This window comes from Melitaea cinxia, chromosome 10 (genome assembly GCF_905220565.1).
Source record: "Melitaea cinxia chromosome 10, ilMelCinx1.1, whole genome shotgun sequence".
NCBI lineage: Eukaryota > Metazoa > Arthropoda > Insecta > Lepidoptera > Nymphalidae > Melitaea > Melitaea cinxia.
The window spans coordinates 13,110,665-13,136,269 of record NC_059403.1 but is presented as its reverse complement, the minus strand read 5'-3'; the positions used below and the strand labels follow the sequence as shown (position 1 = coordinate 13,136,269).

Sequence of the window (25,605 nt, the reverse complement as noted above, 5' to 3'; positions counted from 1 at the left end):
AATATATTATCTTATGACTTAAATCAAGCTCTGTCATTACAATCTGCAAAGTCTTTGGAATTTGGACAAGTTATTTTTTTATTATTTTTTATAGCATGATGAAGCAGTTAATTTCACTTCACTTTGACACTCTAAAACTAACCTAGTAATTGTGTATCATTTTAAGTAAATAGTGTTATTTATTTTCATAATAGTCTTTCAAAGATTTAATATATTTAAATATTAACGTTATCTAGTTAAAATTTATTTACTTACTGAGTAACTAGCTTAGTTTGTGATATACCTAACGTCATTAACGTTTCCTTCACTCAGTATTCACTGCTGCAAACGGTGGTGGAGGCATGTCAAAAGAAACCGCAGTGTAAAGTCAGCACGAAGTTAAAAACGGAGGTGGTTGACCCATGTCCGGGTGCGCGGAAGTTCGTTGAAGTCGCGTACAAGTGCCGACCATGTAAGTATTAAGATTAAATTATGTTATACTAAAACGTTCTCGTTATTTTGCCCGCATTGATATTTATTATTACTGTTTCGTTGCAATGACTTCATTTAAGTACTAGTCCGTTGGTGCAGTTTGATTGCTCCAGGAGTTTGTGGGTTCGATTCCCCCCCGAGTCTTGCTGTAATCGAGTCGAATCGATTCAGCCTGTATTTGCTCCACTGCGGATTTGCGTATATTGCCTTCTATGCGTAACGATCGCTCTCAGGTATTCCGTAAGATAATTTTATAAAGTAGTTTTTTTTAATACTTGGAACTTTGCTCCTATATGGTGTCCCACGATACCACACGGTTTTTTAAAGATTCTTGTTTACATGACGAAAGAGGCCTATATCCAGCAGTGGAATGTTACAGGCGGAATCGTATCATATAAACGTATGAAATGTATAAAAGATCTGTATATACAACAAGAGCAGCAAATAAATAAATTGAAATTTTTAAATGTATTTGCCTAAAAATTTATGCTATAAGGAGTAATTTATGTTGTATGTATTTTAGGAAAGAATTAACGATTGCGTAGCATATGAAAGTAAATTCCACGCGAACAAAGTTACCAGAAATACTAAATAATAAAATCATCATTTTTCATTATCATCATTATCATCATCACAAAGCCAGCCCTGCGGTCACCAACCCACCTGCCCAGTGTGGTGACTATGGGCAAAACACATGAGTTCACGCCATTTTTGGCGCGAGCTTGTGAAGGCCTATGTCCAGCAGTGGACTGCAATAGGCTGAAATGATTAATAAAATACTTATTACTAAATAATGTAAATTAGCAAAGATTGAAATATGCAGCTTATTTATTGACATAATTACTATGAGCGTCCTTGAGAAATGTTTAACAAGAAAATGTTTCAAGAGTAAAATATAAAGTGCGAAATTTTAAAGATAAAACAAAAATCAGCCTTGAATATACGTCGATGCAAATAAGTTTGCCGACTTCTTGTAATACATTTCTATGTCAAATATAAAGACAGTCTTAAGCAGTGTATTTATACAACGAAAAGTATGCGTATTTTAATGGCAATTTTGAACACTGAAAACGTAAATCGATCTTAGACTATATTTGTTAAGTGTCATTAGAATAGGAAGTGTGCAATTTAGTCAAACTGTTTGTAGTAATTTTCCTAATGCTGTTCATACTTTTATGGCTTCGTAATAAGTTTATAGTTTCAAATAGTTTCAAGCAGTACAATTAACGTAACTGAATAAATAGAAGGTTACTTGTTACACTGATTAACTTTAGATCTAAAGGATCATAAATTTTTGCCGCTTTAATATTTTGTGGATGATTTACACTTCTTATCTGCTAAACCGCATTGGAGCAGCATGGTGGATTAAGCTCTGATCCTTCACCTACATGGGGTAAGAGGCCTATGCCCAGCAGTGAGATATTACAGGCTAAGGCGTAAGCGTAGCGACTTACATTTTGAATAATACCTTTATACTCGTATGTATATTTAGTTGCGACAATCACTCTGATGTAGTAGATGTGTAGGTACGATGTCTAAACACCGCAGTCACCGGTTCGATCCAGCTCGGAGTAGATATTTTTTTTTTTTTTTTTTTATGTCACTAGGTCAACAAACAAGCGTACGGCTCACCTGATGGTAAGCGATTACCGTAGCTTATAGACGCCTGCAAAACCAGAAGCATCGCAAGCGCGTTGCCGACCCAATCCCCGATCCCCCCAGGAGCTCTGGTCACCTTACTCACCAACAGGAACACAATACTGCTTGAAAACAGTATTATTTTGCTGTGATCTTCTGTAAGGTCGAGGTACTACCCCAGTCGGGCTGCTCCATATTTTGAGCAGGAAATTCCTGCTGTGCCCTACCTCAGTTGTATTTGTTTTTATACAAATGTTTTCAGTCCAGGTCCTCTGTCTTTGGGTCATAATATACAGGGTTCGACATTACTTTATAGCCTGTACTTTTTGACGAAAACCTCTTCTCTATAATCAGGTACTGCAGATAGAGTCGGCAACGCGATTTTTATAAATCTTTTAGAAGTGTCCATAGGTAAAGGTTACTGCTCTTCATAAGGGTTTTTGCTGGCGTTTTAGGCGGAGCGTAAGCTTGTTTGTCACCAGGGTGGTATAAAAAAGAAAATCCAATACACATACATAACATATTCAATTCAATTATTGCGGAATATCAGGATATGCAAGGTCTGGCATCTGTGTTAAACATATAAAAATAAAATAAAATTCTTTGATACTGTGTACTTGTATCTGTAATAATGTACGCGGGCATTATACATATGTTATGTATGACCAAACATTTTACGGTATGACAAAGTTGCTCGGAAATGTGCGGCTTTCGCTTAGCTACGTTTGATTTATTCTCAGTTTATTTATTCATGAACTTAACACTCTTTCGGTGTTAAGTTTTCTCGTAAAAATCAGATCATAGGAACTTTCGACTGAGCAATTTTGTAAAATTAATGAGACAAGGAAAGTTTTCCGTTTCGCCTTTACATTGTATAATAAATTTTTGATTTAACAATAACTTATTTTAGATTTGAAAAAATTTATAATCTCATTTTTTTTAGGAATAGATTGATAAGATGGAGCGATTGATATTCAAAACTCTTGTTTATAAATATGAAGGTCTTTCGTTTAAGCTCTATGTATAGAGTGGAAGAACTGGATACAAATTTAGTTTTCTATGTAGGGTCATTTGAACGGAACTACATCATCGGTTGTAGCTATCGCTAAATACATATAATTCTTTTGTTTCTTTTTAAGTGTCTACAAACAGCTAGACTTACTTGTATTTACTGTTTTTCTCTTCAAACAGAATTGATCAGTTGTAACTTTAAGCATAATGTTTTATTTATTTACGGAATTTTCAAATACATTCTCAGTTTTTCAATTGACATATAATATAAATAAATCTTAATGTATTGATTGCTTTATTTCAATATATATTTCATTGTAAACGGAACGGATACAACAAAGACGTACGAAAACCAAAAGCGTAAAAGAAAATATAGCGGGTGCTTTACCACAAGCAAATCCACGTACCTTAAAGATGTGTTTGAGAATTAATATAATCTAAATGAATACAACCAATGACAATCAGTTTAATTAAACTGTGAAATATCAAATTTACTATGAAACTATCACGTGATCTATGTGTTTGAGAAAGGGTTAGATTTCAATTATGTATATTCGCTTATTTTGCAAATGCTTGAACGTAAATATACACCCTCTAATTGTATTACGATTTCAAATTACAAAGAGAAGATTTATTCGTGACATGGATGTTGAATTAATTTTAAATTAAAATGTAATATAACGCTCTAAAAATCATTATAATTTTATTTATACCCTGTCCAATCGTTTATTGTCTTTCGGACAGTTCAAGAAAATTGTAAATTCGTGACTCACTTACACGTTACCAATTCGATTTGAAATATTAATCGAGTTAACTTAAGAAGAATTTTCAATCGATTTAATGAAATATTTTTAGTTTAAAAATATTAGTTCATCGTTTATTAGTTTGTTAAATAAATAAGTAGGTAAGTATGTGATTTTACAAGTATAGTTGCTCATAACTCTTGATATAAACTTGATTTACATAGTCTGTGGTTGTTTGTTAAGCTCGGGGCACTTCATTACCCGTCTATAAAGTATGACATTACTGTAGAATTTTTAGTACATTATTCCAAAAAAAAAAAACAGTGATTTATAGGCGTGAGCTGTCAAAAAGAAAATAAACGGTTGGACAAGGTATAAACACTAGCTATAGTCTACACTTACGCAGTAAGATATTATATAAGCCTTCCTCGATAAATGAACGATCTAACACAAAAATAAATTTTCGATTCGAAGCAGTAGTTCCTGAATTAGTACGATCAACCAAACAAAAACTCGTCAGATTCATAAGATTAGTATGTATATATTCTTAAATTAACAACCGTTACAAAATAGTTGTCTTAACATCGAAGATTATAGGTTAAATTTTCGCTCGGAGCACGTAAATGAATTCGTATAAGCTGACTAGCCCGTTGGCGCAGTTTGTAGTGACCCTGCTTTCTGCTCCGAGAGTTGTGGGTTCGATTCCCACCCCGAGTCTGGGTGTAATATAAATATTTATTTATATATTTTTTATATGTATTACTTATAAGTATGTTTATCGAAAAAAAAAAAATATGTAGCTATATACCAGTCGGCTGTTACCTATAACACAAGCATTAAGTTGCTTACTTTAGGAACAGACGACCGTGTGTGTATTGTGTAAAAAAAAAGTATTTGTTTCTAGTTTAGGTTTAGTTGTATGACGTTTCCTCCTCCGTGCCTCGAAAGCGCGCCTGTTCCGGTTGTTATTATAAACATTCAGACCGTTTATCATTCTTGGTAGTGAAATCATTTGACAATCAATATTGAATCTGTGTGGTTGATTACGCTCAAACCGTTTTCCTAAAGGAGCAATTTTGCCCAGGAGTGGTATGCTTACAGGTTGATCGGTTAAGTTCAGTTTACTAAAACTTTAACAGGGCTAATTGTGTACATTAAAAATATTTTTAAACATCGTTTTAAGAATGCCCGATAATAATAATCGATGACGAAGCCAATTTTTTTTTAATTCAAACAGATAATAGAACTATTCTGGTTTGGTTAAATATTATAGTTATATTAAAATCTGTGTAGTAGTTTTACATATTATGCTACTAACAGTACAAATTAAAAAATGTTGAGGATTGACGACATTTATATTATACTTTGTCACGTAAAAACTACTGAATTTAATGTAAAAGAACAAACAGTACGTAGATAGTTGGAATTTAGAAAAACACATAAGCTTCCTTTTATCCTGATATTCCCGCGGAATCGGAAGTAGAGAAAATACAACGCAGATTATTAAAGTATCTTTCAATAAAAATCAACTAACAATAAAACGATTTTCAAGCTATAGGGGAGCGCTAATCGCTGCCGGCTTGCGAGGGCTAGTAAATGTAGTGATGTGATTTACGTCGGGTTATTAAATTTATGCTAGAGGTCACCGCCCTGGGCGTGGCGTAGGTGCAGCTAACTGGGGAGGATTTTGTGCAGACGAGCGAACATAATTATGAAAACTATTTTTTTTTTAAATATTGCCAATGACATAAAATTGCATAGTAGATATATTTTTCCTTGTAGTTGGTTATGTCGTCAGGTATTAGGATGTTTTCTATCAGTTTTGTACAACTTAAGTGTTTTTAAATTAGGAAATGACATAAATTTTTATTTATAAAATACATATTCGTATAACGTGTCTACACGTGTACCTACACTCGTAGTAAATACAAAGCTTAATTCATTTAAAACATTCATGGTAATATGACTTTACATAATTATATGGTAGTATTCTTAGTATTACATTTATAATTCAACAATTTACGTTGTTGTTTTAAAATTTACATTCAATAGGGAAAGGCAACATTTATACACGTATATTAATACTATTTTGATTATTTATGTATGGATATTTGTACTTATATGTGTCTTTGTATGAATTAATGAATCTATCATACACTATTTTTATTCATCCTTAAGAATATTGTACACTTCCTATCCGTCACTACTATATCGTGTCCTGTGCCCAAAGGTTATCTGGAAGAAATCGCTTTTCAGCGATAAGATCGCCTTTGTACATCTTTTATTTTGTAATTACTACTGTTTGTTTATATTTTGGTGTACAATAAAGAATATATTATTATTATTATTATTAAAGGCAAAGGACTATAATCCATACAGCCTAGTCTAAATTAATAACAATTTACTTTAATAAATATCCGTGACAAGTATTGCATAAATTGTTATACGAGACCATAGATTACAAAGAATATAATTACTTACCTAGTCGCGTGACTTACTTAAAATTGTATTCATTAATGTCATCTATCGTACATATTAATTAGTTTAAAAAAATTAACGCGCCAGTTTTATGTTTGAGCCGGTTGTTGTGTCTACATAGTTTAGTTAAATCAACAGAAAAAATGAGTTACCTTTTTGACTTACAGTTTTGATATCAAAGATGATAAGTTCTGATTAACATAGAATTTCATACATTCTTTCGATATTTCTCTAGTCTGTTAACCGTCAAGATTGTATATTTTTGTAAAATAATTGTACGTTTTTAGAACAAACGATGTTTTAAATATTTTTATATGTAAATTTATTTATAAAAAATTGTGTCTCGATTCATTGATTACTTACTGATTTATCATCAAGCGTAAACTATTGAGTGAGAGACGCGCGAAGGACAAATGGTATTTATAACTCGAATACCGTTGAGGATATCAGAATATTCCTTTGTATTCAAAAAACGGGCAGCAGCGTCTTCGGTGCGACAAAGCCAGCCCTGCGGTTACCAACCCGTCCCCGTCCCAGCGTGGTGACTATAGGCAAAACACATGAGTTCACGCCATTTTTGACGTGAAATTGTGGAGGCCTATGTCCAGCAGTGGACTGCAATAGGCTTGGAATTATGATGATGATGATGATCCAAAAAACACTAACAGTTTCTACATAAAGAGATTATTATTAAAATAAAATAATAAGTGGGTAGTCTGGAAGAGATCACTATCTAGTGATAAGACCGCCCGTTGCATGCGATGTAATTATTTTTTTCCCTTTAAGCTTTATTCTTTTGTGATTTTTATAATATGTTACTGCGTACAATAAAGTTATTTATTATTATTATTATTATTATTAAAATAAAGCACAAGTAGATTAACCACACACATGGTATACAAACAGGTTCTATATAATTTTAATATTTTAAATTAGATACTTTATTTTTGGACCTTTTTATAAATATAATCGACTTCCACACAAGCACAATTGCGGGCTACAGCTAATACTCTATAAACAAAGTCTGCGCTACACTTCGTTATTTACAATAGCAAATACAACTGTGGTATAAAAGACTCCGGTACTAATTGATGAGTCCTTTCATTGTAAGTTGGTGTAAGATTTCTAATGGATGAAAGGGTTGTGGCCGTTTACAAAGCAACTGATATAGCTAATTTGAAAGCAATTCGTTTGTAATTTAACGTCTATTTCGAAATTACTTTGTAAGTGAGTCATATCAAGTAGCGGACATGCATTAGTAAATGCTAAATTAATATAGTTTCCGTGTAATTTTTTCTTAATGTGTTTACATTTATGTAGTTCAACGAATGGGGGTTATTATTTTTAATATATAAATCGTTTTTTGTTATTGTTTTTATTTTATTAATGTTATTTTAATGTTTTTGTTTAACTTATATTATAGGAATGATGATATTTTTTTAGGAATTTAGGAATTTACTTTCTAGTTTTTATACCTTAATAGTGCTGTGTGGCTATGGCACTAAAGAATTTAGCCACCCCCTCTCTTCCCGTGGGTGTCGTAAGAGGCGACTAAGGGATAACAAGGTTCCACAACCACCTTGGAACTTAAGAAGCCGACCGATGGCGGGATAACCATCCAACTGCTGGCTTTGAAATACACAGGTCGAAGACGGGCAGCAGCGTCTTCGGTGCGACAAAGCCAGTACTGCGGTCACCAACCCGCCTGCCCAGCGTGGTGACTATGGGCAAAACACATGAGTTCACGTTATTTTTGGCGTAAACTTGTGGAGGCCTATGTCCAGCAGTGGACTGTATAGGCTGTAATGATGAATGATGATACCTTAATACCCATGTATGTAATAAATACTAAGTAGTAAAATATTATTGTTTGTACGTTAAATATATAAAAATAAAGAAAAAAACCTACTTCAATTGATATCGACAAGTAATACAACGTAGATAATTAAAAAAATAATGAATGATATACGCATTATTACGAATAACTCAAAAACTACTCATTCGATCTCAATTACAATGCGACCACTTAGTGAGCACCAACTATCAAAATCGGTGCAACCAATAACAAGTTTATGAGTTGACAGGTATTATAAAAAATACATTCGACTTGAGGATTTCCTCCATTTTTTGGAGACTAAATTATTGTGGCCCATTGCAACAATATTGTTTTTGGGGATTTTAAAATAATGTTTGTATATGTATATGTAGCTACTGATTTTATTAAATCTTAATTCAATTCATAAACAACCCCACAACCACTGTATCGTGATGCTACTGTATCGTGTCCAGTACCCAAAGGATATCTGGAAGAAATCGCTATTTAGCGATAAGATCGCCTTTGTACATCTTGTATTCTATCTTTCTTTTTATGTATCTGTATTTCGGTGTTCATTAAGAATAAGTAAATAAAATAAAACAACTTTAGCCTTCAGCCTATCGCAGTCCACTGCTGGACATAGGCTTCCAAAAGTTGGCGCCAAAAATGGCGTGAACTCATGTGTGTTGCTCATAGTCACGATGCTGGACAGGCGGGTAGGTGACAGCAGGGCTGGCTTTGTCGCACCGAAGACGCTGTTGCCCGTCTTCGGCCTGTGTATTTCAATGCCAGCAGTTGGATGGATATCCAACCATCGGTCAGCTTTATAAGTTCCAAGGTGGCAGTGGAACTGTGTTATCCTTTAGTCGCCTCTTACGACACCAACGGGAATAGAGGGGGTGGCTATATTCTTTACTGCTGCAACCGCAACACAGCGGATGCGTCGTAAAAAAAAGTTGTACAAGAATATAAATGAAACGTTTTATGGAATTTTGAAAATTCTCTTAAGACATAGTTAACAAGTAACACTACAAAAATATGAAAATCACTGTTACTATGTTAGAATATTTCTTAAATAACACTGTTTTAGAACAAGTATTAATATGCGACACTGTACTGAATCGTGACGGCTAATAATTTCAATAAATAAGCCTAAGGAGCGAGGGTAAATGAACTCTTATAAGGGGTCTTTCATGTTCGCGTATTGAATTATACATAATACGTAGTCCCTTAAGGCCTTTTAGGAAATGATAAAACGATTTTTGTGTGTATAAGTGTATGATTTTTAACGTACATTGATTTTTCAAGTGTTTTATTAACCGTAGGAGAAAAAGTGTGTTTTTTGTGTTTGTGTTAAAACTTTGACGTTTTTATTGTAATTGTCTCTAATTTAGTTGAGTTTTAGTGGCATAATTTAAATATAGAATTCTTTCTAACTTAGAATTTTTTTTTGACGACAAACTGCTGTCTGAAGGTTAGAACGTTTGAAGAAACCAAAAAGCTTTTGCAGTTTTTTTAATATACATAAAAATATATTTTGTTTAATCAAGTATTTTTATCTAAACCTTTTCAACTTTCTTTCATCTATAAATTTTACAAATAACCTGTTCAGACAATTTTCGTCTACTGTATTTTATATATAATTAGGTACCGCTAACTAGCTCATAGATTTTTTTTACATATAATGCTCTAACTGATTCGTAAATGATTAATTAAGTCGGGAAATAATTCAGCACTTTAAGTAAATATATATATATGTATATATATATATATATATATAAAAAAAAAAAAAAAATATATATATATATATATATATATATATATATATATATATATATATATATATAGAGAACTCAGAACTCACAGTAATAAAAATATTATCTACAGCCGAGTTCCTGAGTCGCACGGGATGTGAGGACGAAGTGATCAAGTTGACCTGCAACCCTAAGTCCAGGGTCGCAATATTGAACGCGTACTTCGGAAGGGCTGCGAAGGAGATACTGGCTTGCTCTCAACCAGAGGGAGATCACGATACGAGTAAGATTATAGTTACAGTGAAGTTAACTGTTTTTATAAATTGGTGCGAATTTTTATTATACATGATGGTCACCGTTCGCTTGCTCGCTTGGGTAAGCATCCTGTAGTGAGAGTCCATTAAAACAATATTTAAGAATATAGCGTGCTTACCCGAGCAATTTGTGTGTCCTGCAATTTCTTGAGGAACTCTGAGTAAGCTAAAAAAGATCACCGTGTCACAGACAACCAACGAGTGAGATGGATTTAAAAAAAAAAAAATCTACAAAACTTGTTTCAGAAACCATTTTTTATTATAGTTTTTAACCGACTTCCAAAAAAGGAGGAGGTTCTCAATTCGACTGTATTTTTTTTTTTTTTTTTTTTATGTATGTTACATCAGAACTTTTGACCGGGTAGACCGATTTCGACAAATTTTGTTTTAATCGAAAGGTGGTGTGTGCCAATTGGTCCCATTTAAATTTATTTGAGATCTAACAACTACTTTTCGAGTTATATCTAATAATGCGTTTTTACTTGACGCTTTTTTCGTCGACCTACGTTGTATTATACCGCATAACTTTCTACTGGATGTACCGATTTTGATAATTCTTTTTTTGTTGGAAAGGGGATATCCCTAGTTTGGTACCGTGATAAGGAAACCAGGATCTGATGATGGAATCCCAGAGAAATCGAGGGAAACTCTCAAAAATCCGTAATAACTTTTTACTGGGTGTACCGATTTTGATAATTTTTAATTTAATCGAAAGCTGATGTTCATCATGTGGTCACATATAAATTTTATCGAGATCTGATAACTACTTTTTGAGTAATCTTTGATAACGCGTAGTTGCTTGACTATTTTTTCGTCGATCTACGTTGTATTACTTGTCGATGTAATTGAAGTCGGTTTTTTTTTTCGTTTGCGAGCAAACACAATTATTAAATATAATATTATAATTAAATTATTCATTAATTTTATTTTATTTTTAATTTGTTTTCATCAGTCATCATCATCATCATATTTTATTATGGTTTTTAAATATATTATCATAATTAAATTATTTTTAATATATTGTATTTAACCGACTTCAAAAAAAGGAGGTGGTTACTCAATTCGACCGTATATGTTTTTATGTATGTTCGGCGATAACTCCGTCGTTTATGAACCAATTTTGATAATTCTTTTTTTGTTGGAAAGAAGATATCTCTAGTTTAGTACCATGATAAGGAAATCAGGAGATGATGATGGGATCCGAGAGAAATCGAGGGAAACTCTCGAAAATCCACATAACTTTTTACTGGGTGTACCGATTTTAATGATTTTTAATTTAACCGAAAGCCGATGTTTATCATTCGGTCACATTTAAATTTCATTGAGATCTGATTACAACTTTTGGAGTAATCTTTGATAATGCGTATTTACTTGACTATTTTTTCGTCTACCTACGTTTTATTACTTATCGATATAATTGAAGTCGGTTTTTCTTCGTTTGCCTGCAAATACAATTATAATTGATTATTTTACCAAAAAACACCAAACATTTATAGCTGTTAAAGTTAGGAGTTCGATTTTACATACGCCATATTATACAGCCGTGCGACTGATATTACGTCACTTCCGTTACATATTTTTCTAACGGTTTTAGTCTCCAATTTTTTTTCAGTTCGGTCGCCCAGCAATATCTCTATCTCCTCCAAGCCTGCCGTAAGGAACTTCTTTCCAAAAATGTACATACGTCTAGGAAAATAGTTTGAATGAATCATAAAAATATGTTTATGTGTGGGTATCGAGTCCGTGTACGCTAGCATATAAGCCGGTTGCTTCAATAATATAATAATAATTTCTTGATTTCATTAAGTACGATTTTATTTTTGTGTTACCCTCACATTAGGAATTCTAAACATTTTGAATATCATATCAAAAATTGACCGCTCCAGCGGGATTCGAACCCGCGTCTCCGACTGACCGTGTCGGCGCTCTAGCCAATTAAGCTATGGAACGATGTACCCGCCAGAGCGAAATTTTTGATATGATGATTTTTATTTTCGGTTCTTTATTTCAGTTAACAATTGACCCATAAAACAATTCTTCTTACAATGGATAATACAAATACATTAAAAAAAAATAATGAATGTAACGACAATTTGTAAAATACAGTAATACAATAATAAAATCACAATAATAACAAATAATACCAAATACAAATAAATAATTTCAACAATAATTTCATTATATTAAAATTAAAACAACTAATGACAATAACACAATGTCAAATATGAAAAAAAAAAATAATAATAATAATTAAATAACAATTTTATGCTTAACATTTTAGTGCTTTGTAATCAAGCTATGGTTACGACTACATTTTGACATGTAATTTAAAGCTACAGCTAATTTACAATTAATTTCAGGAAATATTTTGTAATTTTTTACCCTTGGAGTGACAATGGAATCTCAACAATGCAAACGCTTAAAATTTTACACTGAAACTAAAATTTAAGTGTTAAACGTGTTTTCATCCTTTCGTACTATCGTGTTATCGAATGTAAGCTTAATTTTAGTAACATTAAGTCAAATCACATAGAATAATACAATATGGTGTTTTGATTGATTGATGAGTGGGCGAATGTCTCCGATTATAATACTCTGTGTCTACGTATACTCAGCCCATTATTAAAGTCGAGTGTTAATTTAGTTTGGCACCCTTCTGTTCCGTTATGGATTAATTTTATTACTTCATATAATTCACAAATGAACGCTTACACTCAACGGCCCCCAGTAGGAATTTTTCCTTTGTCGGGGGTCCGGAAACACACACATTACACAAGAACTAACGCCAAGACCTCGACAAACATCTGTATGGCCTGTACAAATGTCTGTCGTGAGCGGGGATCGAACACGCGACCGCCAGAGTCGTCTATGTTGTTATTGATTATAATTATATTGTTATTGACGACCGCTCTGGTGTAATGTTTCGTGCGCCGTATCGGCGGCGCCTAAACAACGACGGTCGCGGGTTCGGTTCCCGCTCGGAGTGGATATTTGTATTTAGACAAATATTTATTTCCGGTCTGATTGTTAGTCCTCTTCACCGTGCCTCGAAGAGCACGTTTAGCTGTCGGTCCCGGTTGTTATCATGCACATCTGATAGCGAAAATATCTGCCAATCCGCAGTGGAGTAGCGTGGTGTATTAAGCTCTGATACTTCTCCTACATCAGAAAAGGGGCCACTAATATAACTGGCTGACTCGGCAAACGTAGTCTTGCCGCTAAACGCTATTTTAAAAATAGGGGTTGGTGTTAGAAAGGTGAAAATTAAGGGTTGTATGTATTTTTAACGCCAAATCATAATAAAATGAAAAATAAATAATTTACCTCAAAATTAAAAAAAAAAAATAGGTGTGGACTATTCTTAATATTTAGGGGGATGAAAAATAGATGTTGTTCGATTGTCAGACCTACTCAATATGCACACAAAATTTCATGAGAATTGGTCAAGCCGTTTCTAGGAGGAGTTTAACTATAAATACCGCGACACGAGAATTTTATAGATTAGATATAATTTGTGTTGCTTATCTTCAGTTGATGTATTTTAAACAAACTAATTTATCGTCTTTACAATTTTAGTACAGATGATATATACAATTTAGCGCTTAACTTAATTCAGTACATTGTCAAATTACTTATATTATTATCAATTCACACAAAAATGTATTAAAGATTCCAACCAACTTTTGTGACATCTCACAGACGATTAGTTTTTTCGTATTTCATTTTAGTTATATCTATACTAATCTGTTCGGGATGGTTGAAGGACACAAGTCCATTTTAGCATCCTAAGATCATAAATCTTATGTTCATCTTACCCCTTGTCATTGTCATTTAACATACAAAGTAATAACCTTGTTCTGTATATATAGATTGAAAATTTTATAGTTAAATGTTGGGCATTTACGTTATCCATCAAACATAACCTACTTGAATATTCAAAGGAGTACAATATACATAATAATATAATTAAACATCAAAATATTTAATGGTCATACATCACAATATTAAATACTTCCTAACACGTACTTAAAACTAGGATGTGGCATATTATATTCAAAGTAAAATAGCCTTGAGTAAGAACAACGTTACGTGTTAATAAAATTCGAGACTATATGAGCGTTATAATGAACTTTTGTTTTATTGTACATACCCTGACGTCCTTTGGGTATAAAGTTTGTAGTGAGTAGTAAAACTGAGTAATTTTACAAAACATTTGTATTAATAACTTGGTTTTCTGGCTGCTTTGTTCTTGTTAAGGAGTGCAATGTTTTTAAATGTTTTGTAAATATGTAGAAATTTTCAGTTATAGAAGCAGCTTGAGTAGAAATTTATGATTACTCATAAAGCTTGACTAAAATGTGTTTAAAAATGTAAGTGCTGTTAGATATATAGTTTGTAATGCAAATTGCAAATTGATAAAAGACGTATTTAGTAGGCAAGTGCTATAATAAGTATCATAGTAGGTTTATACCTACATTATATAGGCTGTGTTCATAGAAGTTTTATCACAAGAGACATTACAAGAGTCGTTGTAGAGAATGTGGATCTCATATTATTACACAAACTTTATATCTGCTTTATTACTTTATATGCTTTCTTAAGCTGGTGTTATTTATTTAAAATAAATAATTAAAAAAGAAAATCTGATGTATATTTTTGATTTTAAGTACTAAAATTTAAAATTAATCACAATAATTTTTCATACTGAATAGGAGAAATGCAAATGTATGTAATAACACACGAGTATGTATTTGTTAATTTTGGTATCAATTATTTTCATTTTATTGTGAAAAATACATAGTTTTGTCGTTTAATATTTTTAATAATGTTAGTGTCAATTTTAACGATATCAACATTTTGAGTAAATCATTAAGACGGAAAATGTGTTAAGTGATCCCGTTGATGTTTTGACGGCCCAGGAACAAGGCCAACATGACAGACAATATTAATTTGTTTAAAAAGAGGAAAAATATTGAAAGAAGGTCGACTGACCCTGACCTATAGTCCTTTTTTTCATCACTACACACATATACACATCACTATTTTGTTTATTTTAATTGACATATTCAATTGTTTCAGTAAACTGACTTGTATTTACTTTTTTGAATTTTTTAAATATTTTAAATACTTAAAATATAATATAATATAATAATAACCTAATTTGTGTCTCATTTGTTGTATTTTCTGTGATTTTAATGGTTATTTTAACACCGTTTAAATTTCAATATAAAGGGCTATATGGATACCACAAAAAGGTCGTCGAAATCTTAATACATATAAAGTTATACGTCGGAGGATTTAATAAGGTTTTGTGGTCTGAACTATTTTATACGAAAGAGTAACTTAAGTGCTCTAACCGAGTATAAAATTGGATTGTAAACATGTTAAAATATAAAAATTGACTCGTGAACAATTATATTCTCATTAAAATATGTACATATTTTGAGTAACTATTTACATTTATTTATTATATAAATAATATTTTTATTTTTATTTTAGGTCCTGTATTTATAGAAAATAGAATGAGTCATAGAGAATAATCAATTCAAAGTTATACATAATCAAATAAAAGTTATGACTATGATTGAATATGGTGTAATACAAATTTAAATCAATATAACAAAATCTGTTTTATTGCTACTCTATATGTTATTACTCGTATACTTATTGTAATTTCAAAAAAGCAATATATATTTTGTACGATTTTATTTTTGTGTTACCCACACACGTTCCATACTTACGCGTTCCTTAGCTTAATTGGCTAGAGCACCGACACGGTCAGTCGGAGATGCAGGTTCAATCCCCGCTGGAACGGTCGATTTTTGATATGATATAAAAAAATTAACAATATATATATTCTGCATAATGTTATTATAGTTAGGTTGCAATTCTTAGTAGGTATAATAGTTAAAGATTTATATTTTTTTATAAACATAATTTCTCAGTATTCGAAAATAATATTCGTAAAGACAAACCGTGTTGTTCGATGTTGTGCTGTTTAATATTATCTATTATCATTGATAAAAACGTTACATATTTAATCAAAATAAAAAAAGAAAACATTTTATACGGAAGAAGTATTATTATGAATAGATGTGTGAACGTTTCTACGGTAAGGCTTAGAATACTATTTTATATTTTTTTCAGGATGTGCATCTCCGCACGCCGTTGAAAAGGTGATGCAGATATGTCACGGAAAACAATGGTGTCAAATTCTAGTGAATAACAGAACGTTCGGATTATCGTGCAAGGCGAACTCGAGGAATTATTTTAAAGTAGTTTATGCTTGCGGTAAGTTTATTTACTTAATATTATTGCGTATTTTGACTTATTTGATATTTACGTTAACAGGTCTAGTTATCAACTAATTATAAGAAACGTAGCGTGATTTTTATAATAAACAGTATTTTTAGTTTATCTATTTTAATCTTCAGCACATATCCCAATACATCATCTTTTATTGATCCAGATTGTAACATTTCACTGCTAAATATAACTCATTTTTTTTTCATTTACATTGGTCGAAGTTTAATTCAATTACATTGCTCCACTACAAGTTGGTGGATATTTTTAAATAAATAAAATAATAATAATAGCTGTGTGGTTCCCAGCATACTAGAGTAGGCCCCTTTTAATTGGGCAAAATCCATCATGAATACCATTCCGGCGCGGGGCCATCGAAGTGGTTATGCCAGACTCCTACTGGCAAAAACCCTACGTATGACTAGACCTCCGCCTAGGCTGGGCAAGATAGGGTCGCGCTAGCATTCACCATCGAGCCCCTCAGTAGGAGATTCCTAGGAGAGGGTAAGTGCCTCTCTGAGTAAGCACCCTAGTACTCAAAATCACATAAATGGAGGATAAAAAAATGGAGGGCGCAAATGGCAGCTGTCAGGGAAAATTAAGGGCATGTATAGGGCTGGCACTGGACTGGACTGTGCCAACAGATTTTCAAGGAACTAAGCACTAGGTGCCTTTCAAAGGTAGAGGTGCGCTGCATGAGATATACGACCTGAACAATGAACGAGACTGTCATAATTGAATACTATAGAGCTGTAGGAGGGAGAACCGGACGGAACGGCTACCGCTTAGTAATGCTCCGCGAGTTTTAACTGCTTGCCAAATTTAACTATCACGGAACAGATCCTGGCAGTATTCAACGCCACCGAGCTCGAATGGTTTCGATGCGAGGCTGTAGTAAGTAAAAAATCGCGGCATGGAGGATGTCCATTTGCAGATACTATGATAGAGTCGAGCGCTTTCAACAAAATCGTTTCTGTGTGATCCGAAAAGGTTCAACAGAAAGCTGAAGAACCCGATACTATGCTCCGCTTTCGAAAGACCGAGTACGGCTGACCTGGTCGCCTTTTGATAAAATACTCGTATATGATCAACTGAGGGTAGCATGAGGCGAGTCCTTGGGTTGTGCGGGTTCAAGGCGCGTGTGCTGATATACCATCTCTTTTGAGGACATAGCTGGTGAGGTCTGACGGGGTCCGAACTGGAAAAGTCCAGGTGCCGACGGTCTACATCACTATTGCTTAAAAAGTTCTCGGTCTGCCATGTGACCTTGACTTATATAAAATTCGTTCAAAAATCGTTATATATCAAGTCAGAAATATATAATTGGCCTGTAGTTTTCAGGGTATAATTTGCTTCGGGATTAAAAAATTGTAGTAACTTTTGCTACTTTTAAATTATCTGGAAAAAATCCTGGTAGAAGGTAATTATTAATGCAACCCGTGAGTTCCCCAATAAAAGTGTGTTTGATACATCTAATACTTTGGTATTAATTCTAGCCCTTATGTAGTATTTATTTATAGGCCATTAATTATTTACAATACTCACTTAGAGTCACAGGTGCTTATTGCGTAATAATGTCGGTTCTAGTCTCGTCAGAAATTGTTGTTGAGCACTAATAGTTTATTTGTGGTATTTCATTGGCCAGGTTGAACTAATACTACTACTGAATAACTTATTAAAACGTTCAAATATTGCATTACACTCTGTTAATATAACTCTCATATATTGTATTACACTCTGTTTATATAACTCACTCAGGTGTACTGATGCGAGTAGTCACCTAAAGCATCAACGGTTTGTGGGTTTGACTCCCGCTCGGAATGGATATTGTATTTGTACAAATATTTCTTTCCGCTTTGGATGTCTGTCCTTGTACTCCATGTTTCATAGAGTAGGTTAAGCCCCGTTGGCTTTAGTTGTTATTACAAATACTTGATAGCGATCGTTACTCATAGTAGGGAACATATTCGGCAAGCCGCAGTGGAGCTGCGTTGTGGATTACGCTGCAGTCCTTTTCCTACATGGAGAAAGAGGCCTATGCCCAGTATGTAGGATGTTACAGGCTGAATGCGATGCGAATATTACTCCTTCCTCCAATAGCAATTATCTTTGAAGAGCACTTTCCTTAATTATAAATTTAAATTGTATTAATGAATTAAATCCTATTAAAGAATTAAATCCTATTAATGAAAGTGTACTTCGCACTTTTATACTCTCAATTAATACGGTTTTTGTTGACATAATTTATATTTTATCAATCTTGTTTTTAATACTTAAAAATTGGATTTCTAGTAATGAATGAATGAATTTTTAATTTATATATATAGACATGTATTTAGAGGTCTCATTTATCATGTAAATTCGAACCTCGAATCCTTATTGCGGATTAGTAATGATATTCGTGCTATGTAAAAAATTCAATATTACTATTTCATTTTGTACTACGTGAATATGCATGTTTTTATTCCGCACCTCTCTATACTGGAATTTGACCTCAATCTCTTTATTGAATACCAGAATTGTGGGGAAATTTTCGGTACAACTACGTAAAGGTAATGTTGGAAATTTATGTTTTGGGTAAAACTATTTTGTTTTTAAATAGAAACCTAAATTAATTTTAATATATTTTACAAACGGCTAATGGCTTTTTCCTTCCATAATTTCGGAAAAAGTGGTTTCTGTTTCAATGTATCTACTCGTATAATATAGCCATTAGATATATCAGTTGACTATTTTCAATTTGACGCCGCGTTGGCGCAAGGGTTACAGCAATGGATTGTACCTGTTGCGCCGGTGGTTGCGGGTTCGATCCCCGCACATGACAAACATTTGTATTGGCCATACAGGTGTTTGCCGTAGTCTGGGTGTTTGTGCAGTCCTTGTGGGTCTCCTCACCGTGCCTCGGAGAGTACGTTAAGCCGTCGGTCCCGGTTGTTATCATGTACACCTGATAGCGATCGTTAATCATAGTAGGGAATATATCCGCTAACCCGCATTGGAGCAGCGTGGTGGATTAAGTTCTGATCCTTCTCCTACATGGGGAAAGAGGCCTATGCCCAGTAGTGGCATATTACAGGCTGAAGCGTATTTTCAATTGAATTAACATTTTGCCAATAATTTAATATGGAAAACATGATAAGTTACATAACATGTGATTAACGCTGTATATTATACATTAACAGAATAATAAATCTTATTTGTTATAATAATAATAAAAATATATATTTTGTTCTTAATTATTATTTTATGAGATTCAATAAAATATAACGTCAAGTGAATACAAGACGCAGTATACGACTAAACTTATTTATTAATACCAAAGTGAGTTACGTTTTCGCGGATAAGGAGATGATTTAATTTCGAACGCTTTTGTAAATAAGTGTCTGTGTCGTCATACATAACTTGGTTATCGTGAATTTTTTTCAATGTAACAAATTTTTACATTACTTGTTTGAATTAGCTAATTTCTGAAGATGGCTGGTTGATTTGATTTTTTTTGCGTCAGTTTTTCTTTACATTTTGTGTTGAATTATATCATTATCATTATCATCATTAACATTATCATCTTTATCATTATCATTATATATAATAAAACTAAGGTGATAAAATGTGCATGCCGATAAAACTTAAAAAGGAGTCCCGGCACGATAAAGGGACTTATATAGTGTGATAGCCCTTTATCGTCCCTTGAACAAGAAAGTTCCCGTTTTAACCTACAGGGCATGTTTTTAAAGACATAAGGACTTTTCCAGCCCTTCAACTTGGAAATTAAGTGTAGTGGCGCCATCTGTTGTCGAGTATTTGAACTTCATTCGCAACAACGATTATTTGGGTTGTATTTCGAAAGGCGCTGCGAGCAATTGCAGCATGTTTAGCAATGGTGCGAAATTTTAAATTCCAATTTCAATAAGGTCTTAAATTACATTTGTTACTATAATAAAGTTATTAAATTTTATGTTCTACGTATGCTACAGCTGCAGAACCTATTATTACGGTGGACAATAATGTCGAGAACATTCTAGAAGGTATGAGAAAGAAAATATTCTCAAACTTTCTCGAATATCCTAGAGCCTAGCTATATAAGAGCCCGGTGTCGCCCGCCAGAGTTAGTTCGATTTGAACAGCGAAACAAGCGATTTCGAAACGAAAAGGAAAGAAGTTATTAAAAAAAAAATAGGGATTAGAATTTTTTGTTAAATACCCGTGCGAAGCCGGGGCGGGAAACATGTGTTACATAAGAAGTACCTTGCTGTGATTTATAGGCTTGATAGATGAACCAAAGCTCTGTTACTACTACTGTTTACTCTTAAGCTGTCTTTTCTTAATTTTTTTCATAATAGAAAATACATTTTTGGTTGGAACGTTTTACTTAGATATACTTGTCACATTGTTTGTTGAAATTTCCGTCACGTTGAAAATCACAAAAAATCTTTTCTAGCTTGTATGTTACGTTCCTCAACGAACAAAGAACGAAAACGTATTCAAAGGAAAAACAATTATTATAAGAATGGATTTCAACAACCATGCGATTAGCGCTCAATCAAATACTTCATTATTTTTTAATAACGCGTTATGGCATATGTGTGCCAATATGGCAAGTAGAACAAACAAATATATTTTTACTAGTACAATTTTTAGGCGTATTGTTATTCGAATAAAAATTGACACAAATTGTTGTAATAGTTAATTTCAAATTGTAATAAAAATGTAATTAAACTTGGGAATTTAATTCTATACTCAACTGATATTACACTCTCAAGCATCGTGAGGATTCTAATCGTTTTGTATAAAAACTCGTCATCTCTCACATTCAGAATACAAAGCAGACTTTGACAATAATATGGGGACAATGTTATGAAGTAGAGTGTATCTATATGCAAATATGTGAGGCCGTAATAGGCTTACTGACTTTGCGTTATCATTGAAGATTGTGGGTATTTTCTACTCGGTGTGGATATTTGTATTTGAACAAATTTTTGTTTCTGATCCAGAAATTTAAACCCATTAGGCATAGGATTTATCATCATAAGCGCCTAAAAATATCGTTATTATTGTTGGGAAACGACATGACAGATTGAGCTCCAATTTTTCTGAGAAAGGACTTGCCAAGCAGTGATAAATTTACCTACTCACACAAGTTGTAATTTATTAATTTTAATTTAATAGAGGAAGTATTTAGGTTTTAGTCACACTGACAATTGTAACTGTTTTCTCTTTTCTGAGACTTTCTGATGCAAAATTAACTTTACAATACAATACGATTTGGTTTCACCACCACCACCATCACAATTCTACTATCGAACCGCAAAGCATCGCATGGGTCTGCACCGCTACGTGGTTAAAATCCCATGATCTCGCATTAAGCGTTTTGCTTCCACTTTCTTAATACGCACCGCATAAATTCGAAATGCCCTTCCGGCTTCCGTTTTTATAAATAATTATAACTTAGGTATCTTTAAATCAAGAGTGAATAGGCATCTTCTAGGCAAGCGCGCACTATCTTAGGCTGCATCATCACTTACCATCAGTTGAGATCGCGGTCAAGCGCTAGTCTATATATCAAAAATAAAAATAAAAAAGAAACTTCTTTCTTCAAGTAGGAAAAGGATTGGAACTTAATCTACCACGCAGCTTCAATGCAGATTGGTGGATATATTCCCTACTATTAGTAACAATCGCTATCAGATATGTATTTATGATATCAATTTGGACCGATAGCATATCGTACTCTCCGAGACACAATGAGAAGATCCACAAGGAAAGACATCCAAACCGGAAACAATTATTTGTTCAAATAGAATTATCCATCCCAAGCGGAAATCGAACCCGCAAACCGCCGCTGTTGGAGGCGACTATTCGCATAACTACACTAGCGGTTGTTTATTATTAGGACGTTAAAACAAAAGAAAAAAAAAACTAAGTTTATTATATAAATTAATAAAGACAAAAGATTTTTGCATACTGTATTTAATTTTAACAATTTATTTGATTCAACAGTTCCCCTAGGAGTTCTTACAGAGAGATATGAAAGTGCTGTCGAAGAGGATGAAGTTCATAACAACTATGATGCTAGTAGGAAAACTATGCGTTTCGATGAAACAGGTAACAATATGTTTATATGAATATATTTTACTGAGGTAAGGCACATTAAGATATATCTTTCTCAATATCTGGATACGCCAGACTGGGGAAGTACCTGAACCATACAGAAAAAAAATAACAATGCTCTTAATTAGTGTTGTGTTCCTCGGGTAAGTATGGTTGCTAGAGCTTCTGGGGAGGGTCAAGGTAGAGACGGCAATGCTCTTGCAATGTTTCTAATGTTGTGTATGGTCTACGATAACCGCTTAAATACGCTTGTTTTGAATGAGTCATATAAAAGAAAAAAGAAAATGTCACACAAACTAGAAAGTAGGTCACCGTAACTCTTCGTTACTATCTCAATTACAGAACATGTCTTAATCATGATAAATAAGCACCTTTGATAAGATGTATGTATTGAATTATTAATAATTACACCATTTTTCAAGATATCAGTGAAACTTGGAATGACCAGAATGCGCCATTTGGAAATCCAGCTTTACAGCCTTCGATTAATGTTGTCAAAGTACCAGTCTCCAGAAACGTTGAGGATGTTTCAACGAGTTTTATACGAAATGATGAAAATGGCGAAAAAGGTATGTTTTAAATTTTATATACAAATATATAAGTATGCTGTGTGGTTACTGCAGTAAAGAATATAGTCACCCTTTCTCTTCCTGTGGGTGTCGTAAGAGGCGAATAAGAGATAACAAAATTCCACTACCATCTCGGTACTTAAAAAGCCGACCTGTGGCGGAATAACCAGCCAACTGCTGGTTTTGAAATACACAAGCTGAAGACAACCCTGCGGTCACCAACACAACTTCCCAGTGTGGTGACTGTGAGTAAAACACATGAGCTCACGTCATTTTTGGCGTGAACTTGTGGAGGCCCATGTCCATCAGTAGACTGCAATAGGCTGGAGTGATGATGATGACATATATAAGTAGGTTAATGATGTTTCTATACATTTTAGAAAAAAGTACATACTCTTTAATAATTTTATTCCTCTCGTTTGTGACCTTTCCGCATATCCTGTTTGTCATTGAGGGTGGCAATTCAATACGGAGAGAATGTTAAGTTTAGGACTGAACATAGGTAACATAATACGGAATGTGATAAGATCCAATTTATATTACTTACAAATGTCTAATGAAACCTTCATGTGAATCCAACCTTTCAGAGGAAAAACGACCCAGTCTACAAAAACTAGTAAATCACCCGTTTTTTGAATGGGATACGAGGAAGTTTTGGTCACAGTATATTTCACCCTTGTTCAAGCGTACTTTTTTTATTAAATTTTGTATTTTAGGAATCGAAGTCTTATAAATAATGTGATGGCATAAAGTGGTAAATGGTTTAAACATAAAACGGAAGTTTGGTCTAGATCATCCTTTAAAGTATCCCAAAAATTTCACCAAAATTAGTTTAGCGCTGTAGAAGTTCTATGACAAAATATGTTCTATAAAAAAAAGAGATCCATATCAATATTAATATTAGTGTAACTTACCGATATTCCTTAAATTCAATCGTTAGGAACTATGTCGGCTATGTTCGTGTGGTGACACATTTCTGCATCGCATAACCCTTGCATACTGTTACATATATTCAGACAGGACTGAAGCCGACCACAAATAATTCCAGTCGAATTAAAATTTCGATGATTGAACTCTAACATGCATGCATGAAATTTGATTTCATTATATTCATTGCATTTATAATTAATTTGTAAAATGACAGTTAAATCCAATACGGTAACAATTATTTGAAATTACTAGTTTTGATACATAAATTTTATTCATACAACTATTATACGAGTATATGCGAACGAAATTATTTTGATTATTAGGTCTTTTGATTGGTTTTGAATGTAATTAAAATATTAAGTAATAAGTTTAAATCGCTTTGAACCGGAATAATGTTTATTGATTGTTACAGAATCCTCACTTGTAAAACGATCATCACCTTATTCATCAAATACGAAATTTCTCATCTATATCAGTATTGGAGTTTTAATAACCATCGTTATAGCAGCATCTTTGTTTGGAATACGTTGTTACAAAAATAAGAAAAGAGATTCCAACTCTAAAAATGGCGATATATTCACTACTGAAGTGCCAAACATTTTCAATGATGCAGCGTCAGACATTGACAACGATTGTGACGTAAGTCACATTTCAGGAACATTTTATGATCCTCTACATCCAGATATGATCATATATCGAGATGGTCAGACTAAAACAGCCTTGAGAGCTATGAAACCCTTATCGACGGTATATCCTACCGCTGGTGCAAGTATGTACGGAAATGTGGACTATGGCCCATCACATTCATGTGAATCTAGATTTGTAACCAAAGATGTGGATCCTGAAATAAAGTTAAGTCCAAACTTTGGGTGGATGTATTGATTTTTAATTATAACGTGGATGATGCTATAAGTAAGACGGTGATGACATCGCCAAAACCTTAGAGTAAGAGTGATGACGATAAGTTTGCTTATAAAGCGTGGTGATTTATGTAAATTATGTATAAGTTGAAAAAAAAATTGTACTGCGTTTAATAAAATACACATTAAATGTTCAAAGATATTTATGTAAAATTAAAATGTATTAATATTTAATATATTTAGCACCAGGGCAAAGAATGGATTAAAACACAATTTAGTTTATAACGTAAGTGTCCAAGTAGATAAAATATAGGTAGGTAATTTTCTTTGAATATTACAAATATTTTTTTGAATACACAATTATAACGGTAACATAATATGTAATTTAATTCATATAATATTTTTATTCATGTCACATGTTTTTATGTTGCGTCTGTAAAAACTTTTAAATTTAAATGTATTATTTTGGTTGTGTCTTAAAAACTCCGACTGGTGAAAAAGTAGCATTTAAATTATAGTTTTTAAGTCACGTACCAAAAATCTTTCTAATTATATTAATAACACATACTGGCTACTGCTACAGTTTAAAGCAAACTGATGAACATTTAGT

At 33.0% G+C, this 25,605-nt stretch overlaps 1 protein-coding gene across 1 annotated transcript in view; it reads left to right on the top strand.

Annotated features, from left to right (window-relative positions):
* The window catches only part of LOC123657446, a 33,480-nt gene extending 8,463 nt beyond the window's left edge, over positions 1 to 25,017 (top strand). Inside the window, exons 5-10 of the mRNA XM_045592988.1 lie at positions 313 to 451; positions 10,045 to 10,194; positions 16,373 to 16,516; positions 22,526 to 22,630; positions 23,059 to 23,205; positions 24,548 to 25,017. Coding sequence (XP_045448944.1) covers positions 313 to 451; positions 10,045 to 10,194; positions 16,373 to 16,516; positions 22,526 to 22,630; positions 23,059 to 23,205; positions 24,548 to 25,017 — 1,155 coding nt within the window. The remainder of the gene's footprint in view (positions 1 to 312; positions 452 to 10,044; positions 10,195 to 16,372; positions 16,517 to 22,525; positions 22,631 to 23,058; positions 23,206 to 24,547) is intronic.
* Positions 25,018 to 25,605: the final 588 nt, after the last annotated feature.